Source organism: Tachypleus tridentatus, chromosome 9 (genome assembly GCF_004210375.1).
Source record: "Tachypleus tridentatus isolate NWPU-2018 chromosome 9, ASM421037v1, whole genome shotgun sequence".
Classification (NCBI taxonomy): Eukaryota; Metazoa; Arthropoda; class Merostomata; order Xiphosura; family Limulidae; genus Tachypleus; species Tachypleus tridentatus.
In genome coordinates, this window is record NC_134833.1 from 43,770,980 (window position 1) to 43,791,071 (window position 20,092).

The 20,092-nt window shown below is 33.0% G+C and overlaps 1 protein-coding gene across 3 annotated transcripts in view; it reads left to right on the top strand.

Moving 5' to 3' along the window:
- The window catches only part of Ccz1 (vacuolar fusion protein CCZ1), a 70,234-nt gene that overhangs the window by 9,575 nt on the left and 40,567 nt on the right, over window positions 1-20,092 (top strand). For all 3 annotated transcript variants that reach the window (XM_076454102.1, XM_076454103.1, XM_076454104.1), the window contains exon 4: window positions 18,804-18,926. In XM_076454102.1, the coding sequence (XP_076310217.1) occupies window positions 18,804-18,926 (123 nt within the window). The remainder of the gene's footprint in view (window positions 1-18,803; window positions 18,927-20,092) is intronic.

A 20,092-nucleotide genomic window follows, 5' to 3' on the forward strand; every position in this document is an offset into this window, starting at 1 on the left:
TACTACCTCTATAGTTTTGACCTTTTGTTTCAATTCCTTTCTGTACATTTAGCTGCTTTTCCCTTCTACATAGTAGGCCTCCTCTACAGGCACATCCCTTCTCCTTTGAAAGGCTCTTTATCTGTTTTTACTTTATTGGTTGTTCCAAATTTCAAGTTGATTCACCTCGTACTGCTTTTCTCATTACATTTGATTCAGGTTCATACTTCTCTATTTAATCTTTGAATCATGGAGTGTCTTTTCACCTCAGCATTTCTGTAGCTCTTTAAACTCTCACCGATATCCTTTCTAAACACATTATGGGAGTGTCTGCATGATACTACATCATGTATTAGAGCAGTTGATGTTGAAACACAATTTAGGTGAGAGATAGCTCAGTGTTGGAAGCATGTGAAAATTCTCAATAGTAGGTGTGTTAGAAATAGTTACTGTGTACAAAAAGGTATCCACTGGAAATATATTTTCTGATTAGCAACATATTAGTGTTCTAATTTGCATGTATCAAAGTTACATGAATTACTTTTTTGGACACCCAAATTTGTAAAACTGAACGAGTTTTAGGGAAGAATGGCTTCTCGTTTGGACACAAGCAAACCTATTTAAGAAATTAGGTACCATAGAGCCTTGTTTTTTATTTATACGTCATTTCTTGTTTTATATAGATTTTTTTAAATAAAAATAATTCAATTGTTAAAAAATTATAAACTTCTTAGCATAGTCTCATTAAATTATAGTAAAATAATATCCATATTATCAAAATTAAGGCAGATTTCTTTGTGTTTTAGTATACATTTGTGGTCTATTAATGTTGTGCCTGTCAATAAATCTTATTGGTCACACTCTGATATATTTTTTATGCAAGAATTACTGACTCGGTGAATATAAAGCATATCAATAAAATCAAAAACAGCTGTGAAAAGGTTAATAGTTAAAACTATTGAGATAAGTAATTTTAAAAGGAAATATTTTTAAAAACTACTGACAGGAAAATGGTTACATTTTCTCTGTTCTCCCTCTTTTATACCTTATTTAAAATTGTTACAAGAGGTACAGAATTTATTGTAAATTACTTATCATATTCAATATTCCATCAAAGCATAATTTTTATCTTTCATTCTTATTTGTTTACTCAGCCATAAAGTAGAAAATTGGACCCATTTATCATACTCTTCTGACACATTTTCTATTTAAGAAACTGCCCATAGTTTTCTCTGATGTTTAATACTATGCATAATCAATATAAAGCTAATATATTAAATGACATAGTATTATACACTGTTTTCTGTAAAGAGAATTGCCTATTTTACTCCCCATTCAGACTTTTCCAATGGAAGTCACATTTATGAGATTAGCTGAACTTTTATCATTTGTTGAGAAAACTAGAATAATTATGATAGCTGTAAGATGTTTGCTTTTTAAGTCTTATTATTCTATGTTTTTAGATGCATTTTTAATTAAATAAAAATTATTTATTGTACTAATAACATCAGTATAAAAAAAGTGCAGCTAAGTGTCAACAGAAACCAACAAGAAACAGATAAGTACTATATTTGTTTTTCAAGTGCATTCTTCATTTGTTGTTATAAAAGTAATTAATGTGTAAAAATTACTAACATATTAGTTAGACAAGCTTAGAATAGGTAAGAGTTCATGACTGTGTTGTTTTTTTTTCATCTTCACTAAATTTCAAATGCCTTCAGTAAGTTTTAAGAGTATTTTAAATAAAATTTTAGAATTTTTATTTAATAATTTTTACTAAACATTCTGTCATGAATGTATGGAATCAGTGTTGATTGCTCTGACTGCAAAGTGGTTTTCAAGTTAAGATTAAAAATGCTTTTTCCTTTGAAAATTGACAGTTTTCATTTGCATATTCTCTAAAATCTCCTAAATAATTGTCATTAAAACTCTATTGTCTGTTGTTTTCTCTACCTTAATACCATAAAAAAAAAAACATGGAATAAATCTGAATTTCACTATTTTGTTTTAGAATGACTTCAAACTGTAACAGGAAAATACATTTCTTTACCCTAAATATTTTAAAGCTCAAGCTCACAATAGTAAGAAATTTTTCACTTTAATTTTATTGTTTTCCTGGCTTTTGAACCACATCTAAGTAATAATCCTACCACATAATTGTTATATCACTCAGTGAATATGTATCTCGTATTATCCTGCTGAATTATGGAATGCACAACTACGTATAAGCTGCTCATGAACATCCCTCATGAAAATTTTCTTTTTTTTTTATCTTATTCAGTCTAATCGTGTTTAACCTAATAAGTTTCTAATTTTTACAATTTTGTGATTTTTATAACGGTGTTGAAAATTGAGCTAATGATGTCAATGTATTGCTTTGGGAATAAAGTTTGAACTGAAATTTAAATAGATGATTCTCTGTACAGGAAACAATCTAATATATTATGTCATTTGATAGATTGGCTTTGTATTGGTTATAAGTAATTTCTTTATCTCATGGTAACTCTCTTCCTCTTGAAATCTTCCTTTACCCTCACTGGTTTGGCTTATTCCTTATTGTCCCCTTACCAATGTGTTTTGTTCTGTGTTATCTCCCATAAATTCTGACACTTCATCCTTTCCCTTGTTTCTCCTCTTGGTTTTGTGTTAGCTTCTGCAGTCGGGCATGTGGACCACCATTCGGAAGCTCATTTTTTATTATTTGCATCACATTGTGGTTTCTGATTTCTCGGGGTATTGCTCTACCATCTGTGATTATAATTCAGACTATGGTGTGGCTATGACACTAAGTAAGTCAATATTAATGCTTTCTTTTCTTTGTGGGCCCTTGCTTCAAATTTAATCTCTGGGATCCTGCTTTGAGGCAAATGGTGCCTGACCAGGTATTCTTTATATACACTAACAGTCCTACACTGTATGTCATGTTGATTTGTACAGTTTTTCCATGGTTCCACACAGCCACCTTTGAGGGTGTTTCAATAACCTTTTGATATCTGTTTCATAAATAAGCCTATTCTGGATGACATGAGTATAACAGATGCTGCCCATCCTTGCCATACCTCAATTGAATAAGTTGGTATAGTCTGCTTTTCAAAATAGTTTTATGGTCACTCATTACACTATCTTGAATGTAGCTATTCCTACAAACTTCTCAACACACTATTTTCCTCCCTCTTCCTCCAATGTAGTATGGGAGTCCTTACCACTTACCATTTTCAAGCCACTGGGATGGTTGACCATAGATGCATTCTACAGGATAGCTCCCAAAAGTTCAGAGTAAGGCAGTGTCATTCTACCAGTAGAGAAGGTGTACTATCCTATAGATTGAGTGGAATATACTATGGAGCAAGACATATCAATGTAATTCACCCCTTTGATAGCAATAGATTTGTAATCTCATGGTACCTGGCTTTGGACATTGACTAAATCAGTTAACTCAAGACCTCGCACAAGTTTGCAGTGGATCATGGAGGGGATATGTGGGATGTTTCTGTCCTGGGCACTGGTCAGTCCCTCATTCTCTCCAGCAATGGGGATGTTATTGACCTTTGGGCATTTCAAACCAGTTTTATAGTTGTGGAAGTTGATTGTTTGTGAGTAACTTCCCTTTGATACTTGTTAATGCATTCACAGACTTCTTGCTCAAAGCTGATCCTGGGTTATGCCCTATAATCAGCATTTTCCTCACATTCACGATTTTAGAGCTTCAGATGAATTTGGTATGATTCTCATCCTACCCTTGTGTGATTGGCAGAAACCATTGAGGTTTTGTATATAGTTAACTTACTAAGTATGGTCTGCTCTGCCTTAGCCATTCTACACCATGGGACAAATTCTTCACCATCCATTTTATTTTTGTGGATTGTGTTTTTTATATTTATCCTATTGCGATTGCTCTCCCGACTTATCCTCTATCACTCGGATACGCTCCCTTCCTTTTCCACCATGTTTGTTCTTAGCTGGTCTTTGTGAGGTAATACCTGGTTCAGAAGTAATGTAATGCCCCTTCTTTATTCATCTGATCTGTTTTCTCTCTTTTACAGAAGTATCCTTCAGACTCTTTTGGGAGATGTATCTTCCTTCTTTGCACTGCTCCCTCCTCCTCTTCAGTGTGTGGTTCTAGCTAATCTTGAGGAAAGAGGAAAGTTCCATATCAGAAGTTATAATTTACCTTCCTTTCCACAATCTTCCTGTGCTTATATTTTCTACCAAACTTCAAACTGATGGTTTGGTAGTAGTGCACTGAGGGAGTTATGTGTGGCATATAATAGTAGTGCTCTATTATTGGTGGAATGATGGTGCATGATGATTAGCATGAGAGGCATGTTTGACTCTTTGATTCCAATGTTGGGTGTGGAAGTGTTGTGGCATGCATTACTTCTACTCAAGCTATCCCTCCTTCCTCCCCACTAAAAACCAGTGTTCCTGTTTTTGCCAAAATTTGAAGTGATAGTTCAGTAGTATCAAAAAGAGAGAGTTGGATACATCAGGAGGGTGTTACACTCCTGTTGGTGGAAGGCTTTCTTATGGTTATTTATGTGCAAGACACATTGAACCACATAAGTTGTGGGATACATGGGCATTCAAGGCCTGTGGCATGCAAGAAAGTTTTTGCATACAGATGGCTACACTGAGAATAGCTACACATGCATTTCCTTGTATCATTCAGTTTTGTAATTATTATTTAGATGAGATTTCACATGTAGCAGGGTAACAGCAGCTTAAAGAAATAAGGAAAAATGGAATGCACTAATATCACCAATTTGTATGTTTATTGATTTACTGTCATTTATTGACTTAATCAGGCCAGAAGTGTACAGTGTGGGAATAAATTTTCTCATCATTAGGTGTGGTATTGCTAACTTTCTTACTGTTGATTTTGTATTGCTTTAGAGTAGGTCTAAAAAAGTCCCAAATCATTACTAAAACTGAAACAGATTTTGATATAACTTCCAAAAAACTAAATGTCAAAGTTGACATGTTTGAGAGCCAACTGTTTTTTGTTTGTTTTTTAATATAAATTTGGCCAGAAACCTAGGTATTTTAGCATAAGCAATAATTAATAAGTACTTGAACAAGAGAATTAACAGATAAGATATACAGGATGATTTTCACAAAACATTTTGGCAAAGGATACAATAAATGACTTCTAAGTTGCTTTATTAACATTTGAATCACCACCTTCATGATACAAGAGAACAATAGGTTTTTTCTTTTGAATAACAAGATTTTTTTCACTACTAGTTTCATAAGTATGTTGTTGTTTTTTAGATACTCTCCTCATATCTTTAGTAGTTATATTAATGGATATCTTATCATAGTCACATCTGCATGACTGCATTTGTTGCACTTGAAGCACCTTTTAATTCATCAGTTACAAGTAGCATGATCCATGAGATTGTATTCTGTTGCTTATGTAGTATTCTTTTTTAATTCTTGTACTTTAATGTGGAAAGTAGCACAAAAAAAAAATCAGCTTTTGGTCAGAAAATGGAAAATAATGGTCAGGGGAAGGGCAAAGAATATTAAATAACTCTTGTGTAATAAAGTTACCAACTTTTCACAGAATGAACATCTTAGTTCACAATTATTGTTCTAACTTGTTTTTAATAACTTAAATTTTTTCTAGATGTTGCATTTTTCAGATTTTATTACCAGTCTGTGCCTGATTTAAAATATAGATTTAGGGTTAAACATTTGAAAAAAAATCAGAATTATGCTAACTGAATGAATACCTGTAACTTTGTATGTGTCAGAGATATAAAAGTTGTAATTATCTTTATGTTCTAGTTCACAAACATGAAATCCATTGAAGACCACTTGTTTAATTGGCATTAGGCTTCTTTAGCTGTAACTATTTTAGGCTGTTTAAACCATCATGTAGGATAGTTGTATATTGGTGGCCAACATTAACTCAGTTTAAAATATCTTTACACTTGCTGTATGGGGTGAAGAAACAACTTAATTCCAAGAAATTTGATTGTCACTGGCTGAGCTGTGGAAGGTTATGGAATTTGAGAAGTCTTCATAAGAGGTTAGCTATCAACTTGAGAATGACAAGACCAATAAGTGTAATGCTGTTTTGTCATTGTCATTTTTCTTGATGTAAAAAAAAGCCAAATTTCATGTGTTTTTTTCTCAAATATTACTTTAAGTTCAAATTTTATTGTTTCTGTTCACATCTTTTTTTAAAGTGCCATTTGAATGTTGTTTGACTTCTTAGCCCACCATGTTGTGTTTGAAAGTGCTCTATCAACATTCCCACACAACATTTCTCCTGAACTTAAAAGAGCTTATTTTCTGCATCTTTTTATTTTTTCAGGAAATCCATCTGAACTATTACAATTGAAGAGAAGCATGCCAACAGGAGGTGATTAGGCTATTAATATTGTGATTTATGTCTTCTGGTCATTGTTCCTGTTCAAGATGAGCAACAAGTAATGTTCATTCTCTTGTCTTGTCCCTTTGTTTTCATTTCTGTTGACATTTGCTGTTTCTACTCATTCATTTTGATTTTATCAACTGGCCAAACAGAAGAAGGAAATAAGACTGGTATTCTCATTCTACTTGGAGTCTTTTGTTCTGGATGAATATTAAATAATTTGTTCATTTTTGGGACCCTTTAGGGTCCCTGGGTCTGACAGATGCTTCAGTCTGGTTCTTACTTTCATTTTTGTTGCCCTTATTGTCTCTCCGTTCATACTTAGGATAACTTTGGGTTGTTCAGCAACATTTTATTAGTTTTTAATAGAAGTTTTATAGCTTTTACAATAAGGATTATTATTTTTTATATAAAGTAAAACATTTTAATCACTGGTGTGATCATTCTTCTTGTAAAAACTTCTCATAGGAATCCAGTCATATTTTTATCTTGGATACACTTTTTATAGCAAGTCAAAATGTCCAGTATTTACACATGCTCAATGTTCATGGCTTTAATTTTGGCTGATCCTCATTGTTATTTAGAGGAATGCTTTTCACATTTTCTCAGGATTATTGATTGTTATTTTGCATTACCAATTCTTTTAAAAGTGGCCTTAACAGAAATTACTTAGGCTTTATGATAAACCGTGCTCCTTATCTCTTCCCCCTCTACATCAATGAATTAGTTCTTTCAATTGATCCTTCTTGTTTCAGTGATGTCTCCCTGATATCTCACGAGAGATGTTTAGGTTACATCTTGCCAAATTTCTGTTTAGTGTTTTAGCTGTACAAGAAATAAGAAGATATTCTTAAGGATGGCAAGCTAAGGTATCTGAATAATGCATTTCCATTTGTCTGTCCAAAATTTTCTTGATCAAATACTTCAACCTCACACCATTAGAAAGACCTTTGTACAGGAGTTTGGATTGCATATTGGCTTTTCCATTTAGAATCATCATACTTTTTTTTGCTTAATCAAACTCTTAATACAATGAGTATGGTACATGTAGCATAATGTTGTCATTATCAAATGATGAGTGACTTCAATTTTAACATGTTCTTTTTATTTGTAAGACATTTCATGCAAACAACACTTTTAACCCATGTGTAATTTGCAAAAAAAATTAATAGTACACTATATATCATATATATACAATTGCTATGGGCTTTCTCAACTTATTTCAATCTAAAATACAAAGTGCAGTTGGTTCAAAACCATATGCTTATTATTTTGTGAATACCCATTTGTTTTCATTACAGCTTTCAGTTTGCAAGAATTTAGCTTTGGTTCATATTACAGACTGCTATGAACACCTTTTAACTACTTGTTTTTAATACAGGTTTTATTTTTCATTTATGGGAGTTTCCTTATTTCAATTCATAAAGCTGTGTCATATGCTAAATGCTCAAAACTGTTTTGTACTCTTGACACTTTTATAAATACCATTGCTATACTTTATTGTTTACTTTACATGTAGTAGTTGTATTAAATAAAGTTATGTCTGTATGAGTTTGCCTTATTCCATAACATTTTTTTCAAATAAACCAAGATTTATCAATCTAACACATACGTGTGGTAACAGAGGTATAGCTGTACTGCCTCTATGCTTTTTTGAAATATTAATAGGTGTTTGGAATTGGAGTAATTTAATTTTAAAAACATTTTGGTTTCTGCTTCAAAATATGAATGTGTGTGTGTGTGTGTGTGTGTGTGTGTGTATGAATGGATTTATCTAGTCAAAAGTTTACATGTTATATGTGCCTTTACAATTATTGTAGACCAAAAAGAAACCCTCTGTGCATGTGCAGCAAGGAAGAAGATTCCTTCTCGTGGATGATGGTGCTTTGGTGTGTGCTCGTCCTATTTCTGTGTATATGTTTTTCTTCAGCACTTATTTACTGGAGGTGATGTTTCATAGTTCTTTATGGGATAGAAAACATTTTATACTTTATTTCTATGTTTTCTTAATTGTTTATATTGCACTGGCTCAGAATTGTTGAGCCCATCTTTGAATTTATCTGCGCCTTTTTAGTACTTGTGAGGTGCTGCCAAAGGCAGTTTTGTGACTTTTTTTTTAGGTGAGAATTAAAGAGGTCTTAGCCCCAAGAGTATTTTCAGTCATTATTTATTTCTGGTCTCTTTATCTGAGAATTTTCCAAAATATACTTACCTCCTTTCACATTTATAGCTATTACTCAACTGTCACAATTTTGTCCTTTGCCTTTCTAAGCATTAGTCTGGAGAAAGTGAGAAAAATCAATTTTTTTATACTTCACTCATTTGCCTTTGGTGATATTTATCTCATGATACTCCACCTGTGTCATTGTGCCCTCTACCCTGTTACTGTATATAAACACTTCATTCAGATAATGTTATCACTTTTTGTTTTGGCAAAGCATTGCTAACAAGTTTCTCAGTTTTCTGATCATTCAGAGATACTTTGAAAATCATCCATGTTTGCTAGTTGATTTTCATAATAAGAATTTAAAAAAAAAGTTTATATTCTGATTGGCAAGCCAGTTTATGGTATGAATACCCAGATTATTATTTTTAGGCGTAGAGGCAAATCAGGTCTCTCCTATCCCACCTCTGATATCTAATGTCACACGACTACTGGGGGCAGGACTCATTACACTGCACAACAAAGATTTTGCTTCTAGAACACTGTTGGGTGTTTCTTATAGACTTTTGGCCGTTGATCATGAAGATCACCAGGACATTGCTACAATGGAAAAACGATATCAGGGCAACTTGAATCTGTCAATGCTTGCTAACTAATGTTGGACTTTGCAACGTGATGCACCGGACATTGAAAACAAATGAAAATCAGGACCAAAACACTTTTTTAATTATGTTGAACTTAATAGCATATTAGAAGCATAAACACAATTAAATATGCTATTGCCGATAAACAGTTAACTGTCTATTTCTCAAAGTTCCTACGTGACGAAGCAAAACCAAAACTATATTTGTGCATACCCACCAGGTACCTGTCACAATCAGCAAAAACTTTTGAGGAAGCAAAACTTTAAAAAAAAAATTGTTGTGCAGTGTTATCAGCTGAGACTGTAAGTAATCTTGTTTGCAGTGAGAAGGAGACATTCAGTTCTGCAGTGGCCCTCTGGAGGTCTTTTGGGTTGTGGTTGAGGGTGATCCTCAACATTCTGGTGAAAATTTAGATATGCTGTTTCCTTCACCTTCTGTTAATCTGTTGGCTTTACAGTTTCCCTGCTGGAGAGTGGTGAGTGGGCAGAGTTGCAGTGCTGGGGTCTGGGATTCAGTTCCCCATAGTTGATGCAGCGGATGGTCCAATATTGCTTTGCTCTAGCACAGAAAATTTACCTGACAAAATGTTCTAGTCAATGGTAATCAATACAGCATTTAAATGACCTATCAAAAACAAACAGAAGATCATTTTGGGGTAAACTGCTTTTGATTTATTTTCTTCTGGTGGTTCACTGAGAGTGTGATGTTTTGGGCTTTGTACCAGTTGCTTTTGAGCCTGGTTCTTGATGGCTGAAAGGTCTGATGGCAAATTTTTAGTTTCATATCCATCCACCCATATTGTGGTTCATGTTGGAACATTTACTTCTCAGTTATGTGAAGGAGCAGTTTTGTCATACCTAGCAAATTGTTGGAACTTCATGATTGAGCCTTCCATCATCAGGCAGAATCATATTCTGTCTCTCAAAGTTACATCTGCTCCATGAATTTTAGGATTCTAAGGCAGAGTTTATGATTAACCTGAATAGTTCAATGTTTCTTGATGGGCCAGGGTTAGTCTACAGACTTGCAACTCTCAAATCCAACATTTTTTTTCATTTCATTTTATTAGAAGACTCAGGATCACTAACTTCATTGATGAAGAGCTGATCCATTGTTAGCATGCATGTTAAATTTTTGGCCTCTACACTTCCTGTTGATTTTGAATACCAGAATTTCATCAGCTTTTATATGAGGTTATAGTTCCACCTCTATTTTTGGATCTTGAGCCCTAATCTCAGCTCATCTGTATCTTGGTGCCTAGAGTATATTCTGTCTGTATCAAGGGTTCCACTGCTTGTCTCAATTTCTGGCAGTGGTGTTGGTGATTATTCTATGCCTTCAGTGAGGGCCAGGCTCTGAGAATTTCTGAATGTGTGGTAACCTTAACCATGGATCCAGGAGCACTGCAGGTTCTTGGGTCAGGATTAGTCATTAAATTCAAATCTTCACCACTGTTATCCACCTGTCTTGTAGAGTGTCTGTCTCCCACAGATCATCTGGATTTGGATCTTACTTCTAGGACTATCAGAGTTTGGTTGGTCTTGGGATAGTGAGTGAGTAATGCTAATTTTTCATGGGTTTTATTCCAGTCATTTGTTGGGCCTATGCTAGACAGGAGTTTTGTGTTCAGTTATCTAGATTCTCCAATGTTCACAAGTTATTCATTCCTCAGTGTGAGTTGACATTTCTTTCTGGTATTGTATATGACCAAGTTTGTTGTAGTTGGTTCTTGCCTGTGCATTGCTGCAGTGGTGGAGTCCCACCAGTATTGGCATATTTTTGTGCACAAGGATCAGGTACTGCAATTTATTGATCTTACCTTTGAACTAGCATTGTTTCACAAGGGTTCTGCTGTATAAATATTTTCTTATCACCTTCATTCTATTGTACTGCACACACACCATTCCATGAATGACTGGTGCTGGCACCAGCTCATCAGTTGTCACATTCCGATTATACTTTCTGAAACAAAATAAAGCAGGCTTTATTTTTCAGACTGAGACTTCCTTGCTTAAATTCGTTATGCCATCAGTCTGGGTATCATGTGTTTTCCATCTTGTCTTTCATTTAAGCTCAACTGACTACCATCTGGCTCAACACCATGGAATAAGCACCTAACCTTCACTCACTTCTCCTTCTCCCACTGCAAATGTTTTTTTTCTCTTCTGGAAATTTCAGCATGACTCATCTTTCATGCCTTTGGGCATGAGTACAAGATATCCTTTTAATTGTCTTTATGCAACCAAGAGATCATAAACATGGATTCCCAAGTTTCTTTAATCAGCATCATTCTTTATTCACTTGGTATTGTTAAATCAGGACACTACCACAATATGGGTTTCTCTACTGCCACTACACCAATAGTTCCATCTCTTCACAAATGCCTTGCTTCAGGATGGGGTGCATATATCAACAGTCAGGAATTCCAGGGTCTTTGCATGAACTATAATTCTTACCCACACAATGTTTTAGTCCTTCCTTTTTAACAAGCAGTGCCTCATTGTGTGGGGTTATTATGGGGAAAATGGTTAGGTTTCACCTTGAGAGCTCTGTGATGGTGACTTGTGTTACTCCACAAGGAGGCACTTTGTACAGGGCTTCTTGTTTTCCAATTTTGGACTTCCATTCATGGGGGGGATTCCTAACTTATCACCTTCCTAGCTTGTCATGTCTCAACAGAATAGATGCTGCATCATTAGGTTCTGTTGAATTGGTCCCCATTTTGTAATTCTGATTGGTGTGTTGGCCTCTCATTGAATCACTTAACAACTGTCTTTAACAACTTTTATCTTTCATTATTTCCATGATTTAGCAATCTCTTCATCTGAAGGTGAGTATTTTAATTGCTACTTTTCAGGATCTCTTACCTTATTTTCACAGAATCACACTCTGTGGTGTTTTTGTTGCCCAGGCACTTGTGCTTTCATAAAAAATTCTATACTAACAACCACTGATTCAATGTACTTTATACAAGTTGCAACAGATTCTGTAGGAATGAGTTATTCCATGATACTACATAGAGGCTGACTGGGTGGTATTACTGTACTATGCTGAACTGCTGTTAATGGAGTATCTTGAGTATAGCATAAGGGGATCCTGCCAATCTTTGCCAATCATTGGATTGAACAAATTGGTGTCAGATCCAGAAGATTTTCCTCTAGAATCTTAGAGTGAATTCCTCCACTATTGGGAAAGAGGGAAGGTTTAGTGCCCTTCTACCTAGATCCTTTAGTATTTTTTCCTAGCTGTAGGTAAAGGTGGCAACAGCCTACATAGGAATCTACTTGTAGTAATGGTTCAGATGTGATTCTTAGTTATTTGGTTGGGGATGTGCAAGGTCCTTCTTTTTGATCAATATTAGTTCAGTATATTCTTCATAGAAGAAGGTTTATTGTCTCCTTATAATTTCAAGTGCAGAATGGTCCTATCCCAATTCTTTGGTTGAGCACAGTAGTTCCACATTCTCTCCAGAATTGCAGGGGCAAGTTAGATATACCTCACTCACATGGGTGGGGAGTGAAGATGAGTGCTCGTAATTCTAAACCAGATGAATTCTGTTTTTGATTGAGTAAGTTTTACATGATCCTGTTATTCCAAGTCTGTGGTGTTGCCTTTTGGACTTCTACAGGTTGGATCCACCCATCTGTTTGTGTGTATGTATGTAACTTTTCCATTCCAGTTTCCCTAGCCATAAACAATATGGGTTGTAGAGACCATGAACCCTTAATTCCAACTCCCAGTGGAATCTTGGCTGTCTATTTGGAGCATAGTGGTGATAAGTCATGTAAAATTCCAACCACAATAAAGGAATTAAATTCTTGGTGAAGAGTATACCTGCTATGTATGTAGTGCAGTTCCCCTGTTAGGGTGCCTATTTACTATTGACACACCAATGATCTTTGCAAACACTTCCTGTATAGATAATACTCTTACTAGATTTTCCAACTTCTTATTGTGAGATTCTATCTGTAAATGGGAGAAGAGGTATGTTTTGGAAATTAGCATTTTCCTAAATTTAAAAAGTATTTCCAGTAATATTTATCACCTCTGACACTCCTTTTCCTCTCCACTAAGAGTCAGTGTTACAGACTGGGATTGAGTCAGTCTTGAAAAAGTGATATATTATTTGAATGAGGTACTCATATACAGTACCAGGGTAGAGGGCACACTGGAGTAGGCGGAGAGTGTCACCAGTTAAATATTATATTGTCAAGGGCAACTGAGTGGGGTATACAAGACTAGAGCAAGTGAGAAAAAATTGGACCTATGCCTAAATTGGTAAAGGAAAAAACCCTGGTGATTAAATAATAGCTCTAAGTGTGAAGGAGGCAAATGTTATTGGAAATGCATTTACCATTTATGAAAATGTTAACTTGCACTACTACATATACAGAACAATATATTGCATTCTGACCCTGAATACTTGTTATATCATCATTTGTTACTGTACTTGAGAATGTGCATGATTCTATAGGAACATACAAGCCATAATGAGGTACAGGTTAAGAAAAATCCTTTTATTTCTGATTATCCTCTTTTTGGTGTGATCTGACTATAACGTTTATCCATCACTGTAGATTTTCCCATGAATCCACTCCATTGATTTTTGATTCTGGATTATACTTATTCTTTGCTTGAACACATCTTTCACTTGTGATCTGAGTTGTTATTTTGCCCAAGACCCCAATTTGTAGTGGACTAGTGGTCCCTGTGACTTTCCTTAGTTCTCTCTTTTACATCAATGTAAGCACTATAGCTTTTATCATTTCAGAGGTAATTCTATCTGATTTTATTTTTAAGTTTTTAGAATTAAAATGAATTCCAAATAGGTACTTATCTGTGAAAAATATTCCTGTCCACCTTCATGCATTTGAGAAGTGTCATATTAATATGGTTATCTGTCACAACTGCAACTAAGAAAAATCTGAACTATGTGCAAGAAGTCATGTGGATGTTGTAAGAATTGAGAACTGTTGTCTGCATGGTGTCAAGGATGTTAAGAACCTAAAATTTCGTAATTGTTGACAGTAGTTAATAAATACAGGCTTATATCATTTCCAAAGTAAATACCTGTTTGAAATTGATCTTAATATAAACAAAGTTAAAATATTGCATTCGTGTCAATTTGGGTGTCAGTGTTAAAAAAATTCAACATACGTTTTTTTTTATGTCAAACATTTTCATGTGTTTTCCTCAAAGGATAAAGATGTATATATCTTAAGATTTTTTTTCATTTCTTGCACATGAAATATTTATTTCAAACATTGTGAAGTACTTTATGCCATATTGTAGTTTTGTTCATCTAAGGGCATTTTATAATAATGAGAAAAAATAATTTGTTAATACAATGAAATTACTAAGTTTTCAAGATTTGAAAAATGTTTAAATCAAAACTTTCAAGAACATTATTTGTGTTTGAAGAACTGTATTTCAGTAGGAGTCAAAATAAATAGAAGTGAAAAAGTATGGTCAGTAAAAAAAGTTGTGGCAGTTTGTCCAGTTGTCAGTCATGATGTGTTCCTGTAGTTTTCCAGAACTGCAACAACAAATGGTGCCTCACTGCCTAAACCATAAAGTTCATAAAGCAAAATTTGATTTTGAAAAAACAAATGTCGCCAAGATTTTTCAGAATTCTGAGTTAACTACCCACTCTTGTTCAAAGATTCCAAGAAATTTTTCTTTGCCATAAGCAACTCCAGAAAAATAGTAGAACAACCACTACTGTTGTAGCAAAAACATGTTAGTTTTCAGGGCCCATTACACTCTTGATTATGGAGGAGGAAGGCTTGCAGCAAAGTATGTGGACTGTGTTTACTCTTGACCTACTTCAGGTTTTACATGAATACCATCAACTAAACTAAGTAAAAATAGGAGATTATCGGTGCAGTGATGAGTATCATATCAAATACAAAGAATTAACTCAGTGAAGAAGGTCCTCGTGAAGGGGTTTAGTGTGGTTGTTTAGCAAGTTTCATGTAAAATTTAAAGCCAACTGAAACATTCAAGATATTTCAAGTAAATCTATTGACAACATAAATATACACAAGGAAGTTTTTTATTTCTCTCTAATTCATGATTTAGGTAGATTTTTTATGATGAAATAAAGGTGGAAATGGATCCCAGCTGTGTCTTATACATATAATTTTAGTGTAAAGGGTTTAAAACTATGGACTGAAATATCTTGTCTTTAGGTTAGAATAAAACCTGGGCTACATTTTGTGTATGAGGCATTTTGTAATAATATATTGGTGTTGTGTGTGTGGTTGGTAGTTGATACAAAAAGTTTTAGTTAATTAAGTTGTTCTTGGTTTGATGTGTATGCCACTGTCTTGATCAGTGGTATCTATATACTTATCTCCAAACTTGTTTCAGTAGAGAATGAAGACTTATTGATGTAGATAGCTTTCTTAATCCTTATTGTTTTCCAAAATTCATCTCTATTAATGAGCTTGTAAATGTCCCAATTGATAGTATGTCTTGTTATAAAATCACATTCTAAAGTGATGGAGTTTTGTATTTTCAGTAATCTTGTATTATCTTTGTTATTTTATGATGATGCTAAATTGTAGTTCTGTTCAACCTGGTATAGGTTTTTTAATATCTTCAAAGGTAACATTTTTTTGCTTTGAAGTTGATACAACACTTTTTAAATCACAAAACTCTGCCATTTCACAACATGCTTTTATACCATCTCATGCTATCCACAGAATAATTGTTATTTGTTCAATGACAGAAACTTAGGGATAACTAGTAAGATATGGCAACATTCTACATAAATGCACAAATTTGTCAGAGAGACAGGTTTTGAAGATTAGTGTAAAAAAATTCCTATTCTAATCTGGGAGTACTTTTAAATTGTTGTTATTTTAGCTATCTTCTGCATCTAACCCGCATTTCAATAAAGCTCTGTGAACTGTGTGAGACATTTGGCACCCATTTGCATTTTTTATTTTGTTTTTCCTCTTTTTTTATTTTATTTATTTTTTGCTGTATATGTATGTGAGAAGATTTAGAACTGCTAGTCATGGTGCAACATATTAAGTTTTATATGTAATTATTTTGTTTGATATTTCACTTTAGTTTACCAGTTTTGTTTTATATAACAGTTTGTGCTATTTTTCAAATTAGACTAGAGATTTTGTATGATTCTATTCCATGGCTACATGTGTTTTTTGAGCTGAAAATTAATTGATGATATCAGTCTTTTATTTTGACTCAATTCTAATATTCTACTGCCTTCTAAAGGCCAAAAAATTGAAAGTTACACCTCTATTTATATCCTAACATGATGTTATTAAGGGTGAAAACATCCATTAGTCACTTTAAATTTATGTTTTGAGCTGGTATACTGATCATGCTGCCACCTAGAGACAAGAACACTCTCCAGTCATGGGTATATTTTTACTCCAGCATTAATAAATGCACAATGAACAAGAAATTGTAAATATGTCTGAGGCTATTAATGATAAAAAAAAATCCATTGATCACCATAAATTTGAGCTGACCCTACTGCCTTCTAGTGGAAACAAAAATAATTTTAAAGTCCATACATTTGCTGATCTAAATATTGGAATATGTAGAATAATTATACACTGGACAGATATGATAAATATTCAGTTTGAGCTGGGCTACATTTTACTGGTCCCTAGAGGCTGTGGGAAGAGGGTTGAAATGGTTCTGCTTTTTTGTGATGTACAAAAAAAAAAGTGCTCATGTGATTATAGCACAATTGCTTATGGTATTTAACATTTCCTATGATTTAATAATAATTCCAGTGCACAAATGCAGAATATAGTTCCTTGGATGATTATCTTAAGAAGATAGTAACCATTCCTTTTCTTGACTACATTATCAATAATTTTTCCTCCAGATTTGATGCACATGTAAAGTAAGCAGCTTCATTTCAGAAACTTGTGCCATCATAACTCACAATAAAGTTTTCTATCTATGATATCATACACTCTAGAGACTTTTACAGGAAAGATTTGTAAACTCGTATGTTTGATGAAAAATTTCTTTGAAGGAAGAGAAAATGACTTTTTATACTTCTCCATGACATGCCTTAGGTACTGGCTGACTGCTTAAAAGATATTTCTGTGTGCTAAGTATCTTTATGTTACTGAAACTCTGCCACACTGCCATTATGTTAATGTAAATGTTTGGCATCTTTTCTCTACAAGTTAAATAACCACTTGGGTTGTACATGGAGTGAAGAAAGTCTGAGTGCTCTAGCTTTAATATACAATCATTATGATACAGTTATCAACAATGAAACTGTGTTGTTTATTGGTGGAAAATCACCCCAGAAGAATGGAGCACAAAATAGTATATTAGCTATTTCAATCATTGGCTATTATATACATACATATATACATTACTGAAATAACTAATATAGTGTTTTTGTGCAGAGCTGTTTAGATTAGTAATATAATTTAACAGTTAACACCTACTTTGCCTGGAGATAGTATAGTATTTTATTTTAATAAAATGTACATATTTATGCAAATTTAAACTTAGCTCCCCATGCACTGTTACAACAGAATTATGATTTAATTTTCATTGGATGTTTGTGCATTTTATATAAACAGCCATGCAGTTGATAAGCCATATTTAATGCAAAATTTGTTCTAGATTTAATCTCGTAGCACCTATGTTTTTAAAAATTTTCTGAGGGGCATATCCCCAAGCCCATTAGTATATTTTGTATGCTGATTGTGCTTCTCACAATGTGTTTCCTTTGATCTCACTGTCAAGTGTTACTTCGTTTATTATCATCATGAGATATTACTCTTGTTTTTTTCTGAGTAGTTATGTCATTTGGAGTTTGAGTGATTTTAACTTCCTGTCATTTTGTTTGTCTGTAACCTGGTTACACATTAAGTATTAGAAATAGTTGCTAAGTTTTGATAATTTTATATTAATATAATTGATGCTTGAAACTGTTGGTATTTAATGAAACAATAATTACAGAAATGAGGAAAATCAAGACAGTTGAATGTTTCACAAACACATCATTTATTTAATGCAGTTAAAGGTATCATCAGACTGAAATTTTCGTGTACAGTTAATGCTGTTTTTCCTTTCTGATAACATATTGTTACTTGAGGGATAACATTTCAGCCTATACCTAATGATGTCTTTTATGGTGAAACCATGGCTATGAATAAGTGAAGAATTTGTGAAATGTTCAATTGTATATTTTTACTCAATTTTGTAATTGTGTTAATTTTCTAAGTGTCTTTGCAACAAGTATTAACAGTTAGTGTTTTGGAGCATTAAACAGGTTTACTGAAAAATATCTGTTTATGGATTTTGATTTCAATTAATGATACTTATCTCCAATATCTAAATATTGTAATTCCTATAGGATAATTTTAAATAATATTTGTATAAAAGCATAAAACATGCCAATATGTGTTGTGAACGTGTTAAACCACAATAAAGGAACATAATTTGGCTATGTAAGGATTGACAGTGGACCAATATAATTTGTAAGTTCTTAAGAAGTATAAGGTAGACCACACAATTTGAGATTTTTTATCTACTAAATATTCTTTTATTAAAATATTTACAATAGCATATAATATTTGTATTGGTGAATAAAAATGATGTTTATTATAATTTTGGATTACAGACAGTGAATGTCCCTACTCAGCAGAGAACTAGAGATGGCCAAGTATACATTGAATATTTAGCAGATGATGTTCAAGATCATGTGTACAAGTCTGTGCTTAAAACTTCGTATTTAATGTTCAGGGTATGAAAACGTTTTTAATATTCAGTATTATATCATATCAATGTCTGTTTATTAAAAACATTCAATTTATTTAAAAACTTGTAAACATTAAATGCTGAAAAGATGTATGTTAAATTCTCTGTCTGTACAACTAATTTTATTGTTCCAGCATTCAGAGAGAAATAATCTCTAATATTACCAGCAACTTCCCAACAATTAGAGAATTGTTTGAGAAGTGTAGAACATCCCAATATAGGTAGTAATTGGGTAATAAATAATAAGTAAGAATAAGAAGAAAAAAAACATAAATACAGTGATAAAAACTTCAGATACTTCTGCAGTATGATATAATAAATGTTGAAAAGTAATGTGGAAGTGGCAATTAAATAAACAGAAATAAAAGAGTACTAATTATTTTGTGTAAGAATCATTCCCAACATTATGAGGTAAGAAGTCTTGTGTATCTGAAGTTGGTTCTTAATTTCAAATTAAGTTTTTCTATAATATTTTGAAGTTACCTTCCATCAGTTCTTATTTCAATATTTCATATACATTCACAATGCTAAAAGTCTTAATTTTAAAACTTTTAGCACTCAAACTGCATAATATATTGAAATAAAAATAACTTGAAGGGTAAAACCTATCCAGTAAAATAATGCTGGTATATTTGAAAATTTAAACAATGTAAAACAAAGTAATTAATTATTTCTCAAAGAGCACAAGTCTGTAATTTCAAGCTCATGTTTTCTGTATGGCAAAATTGAGTATGAAAATATTTTATAAAAGAAATTAGAAATAAACTTTAAAACTGCCATGTAAAACTTTAAAAGTTTGTAAGTTTTTGAATTTATGTGAATATTGTAAATATTTCATTGAAGACAAAAAACAGGATAAGGAATATTCAGTTGAATAAACTATATGTTAAATTTTTTTTGACAAATTTGGTAATTGCACTTTTTATGCTTGAGAGTTGGTAGGTGTTTCTATATACATAACTTTCATTTTAAAATATTTAGGAACTTGTTAGTCTTTAAATTCTGCAAATTTGTTTTGAGCTTTTATTGCTACAACTGTTGCAGTTGCAACTTATTTTTTCATTTATTTAAGTTTCAAGAGTTTTAGTAATGCTAAATTTTAAGTATAGTGCAGTCCACTTAAGCTTTCTTCCTTATATTTTTAAATCACAT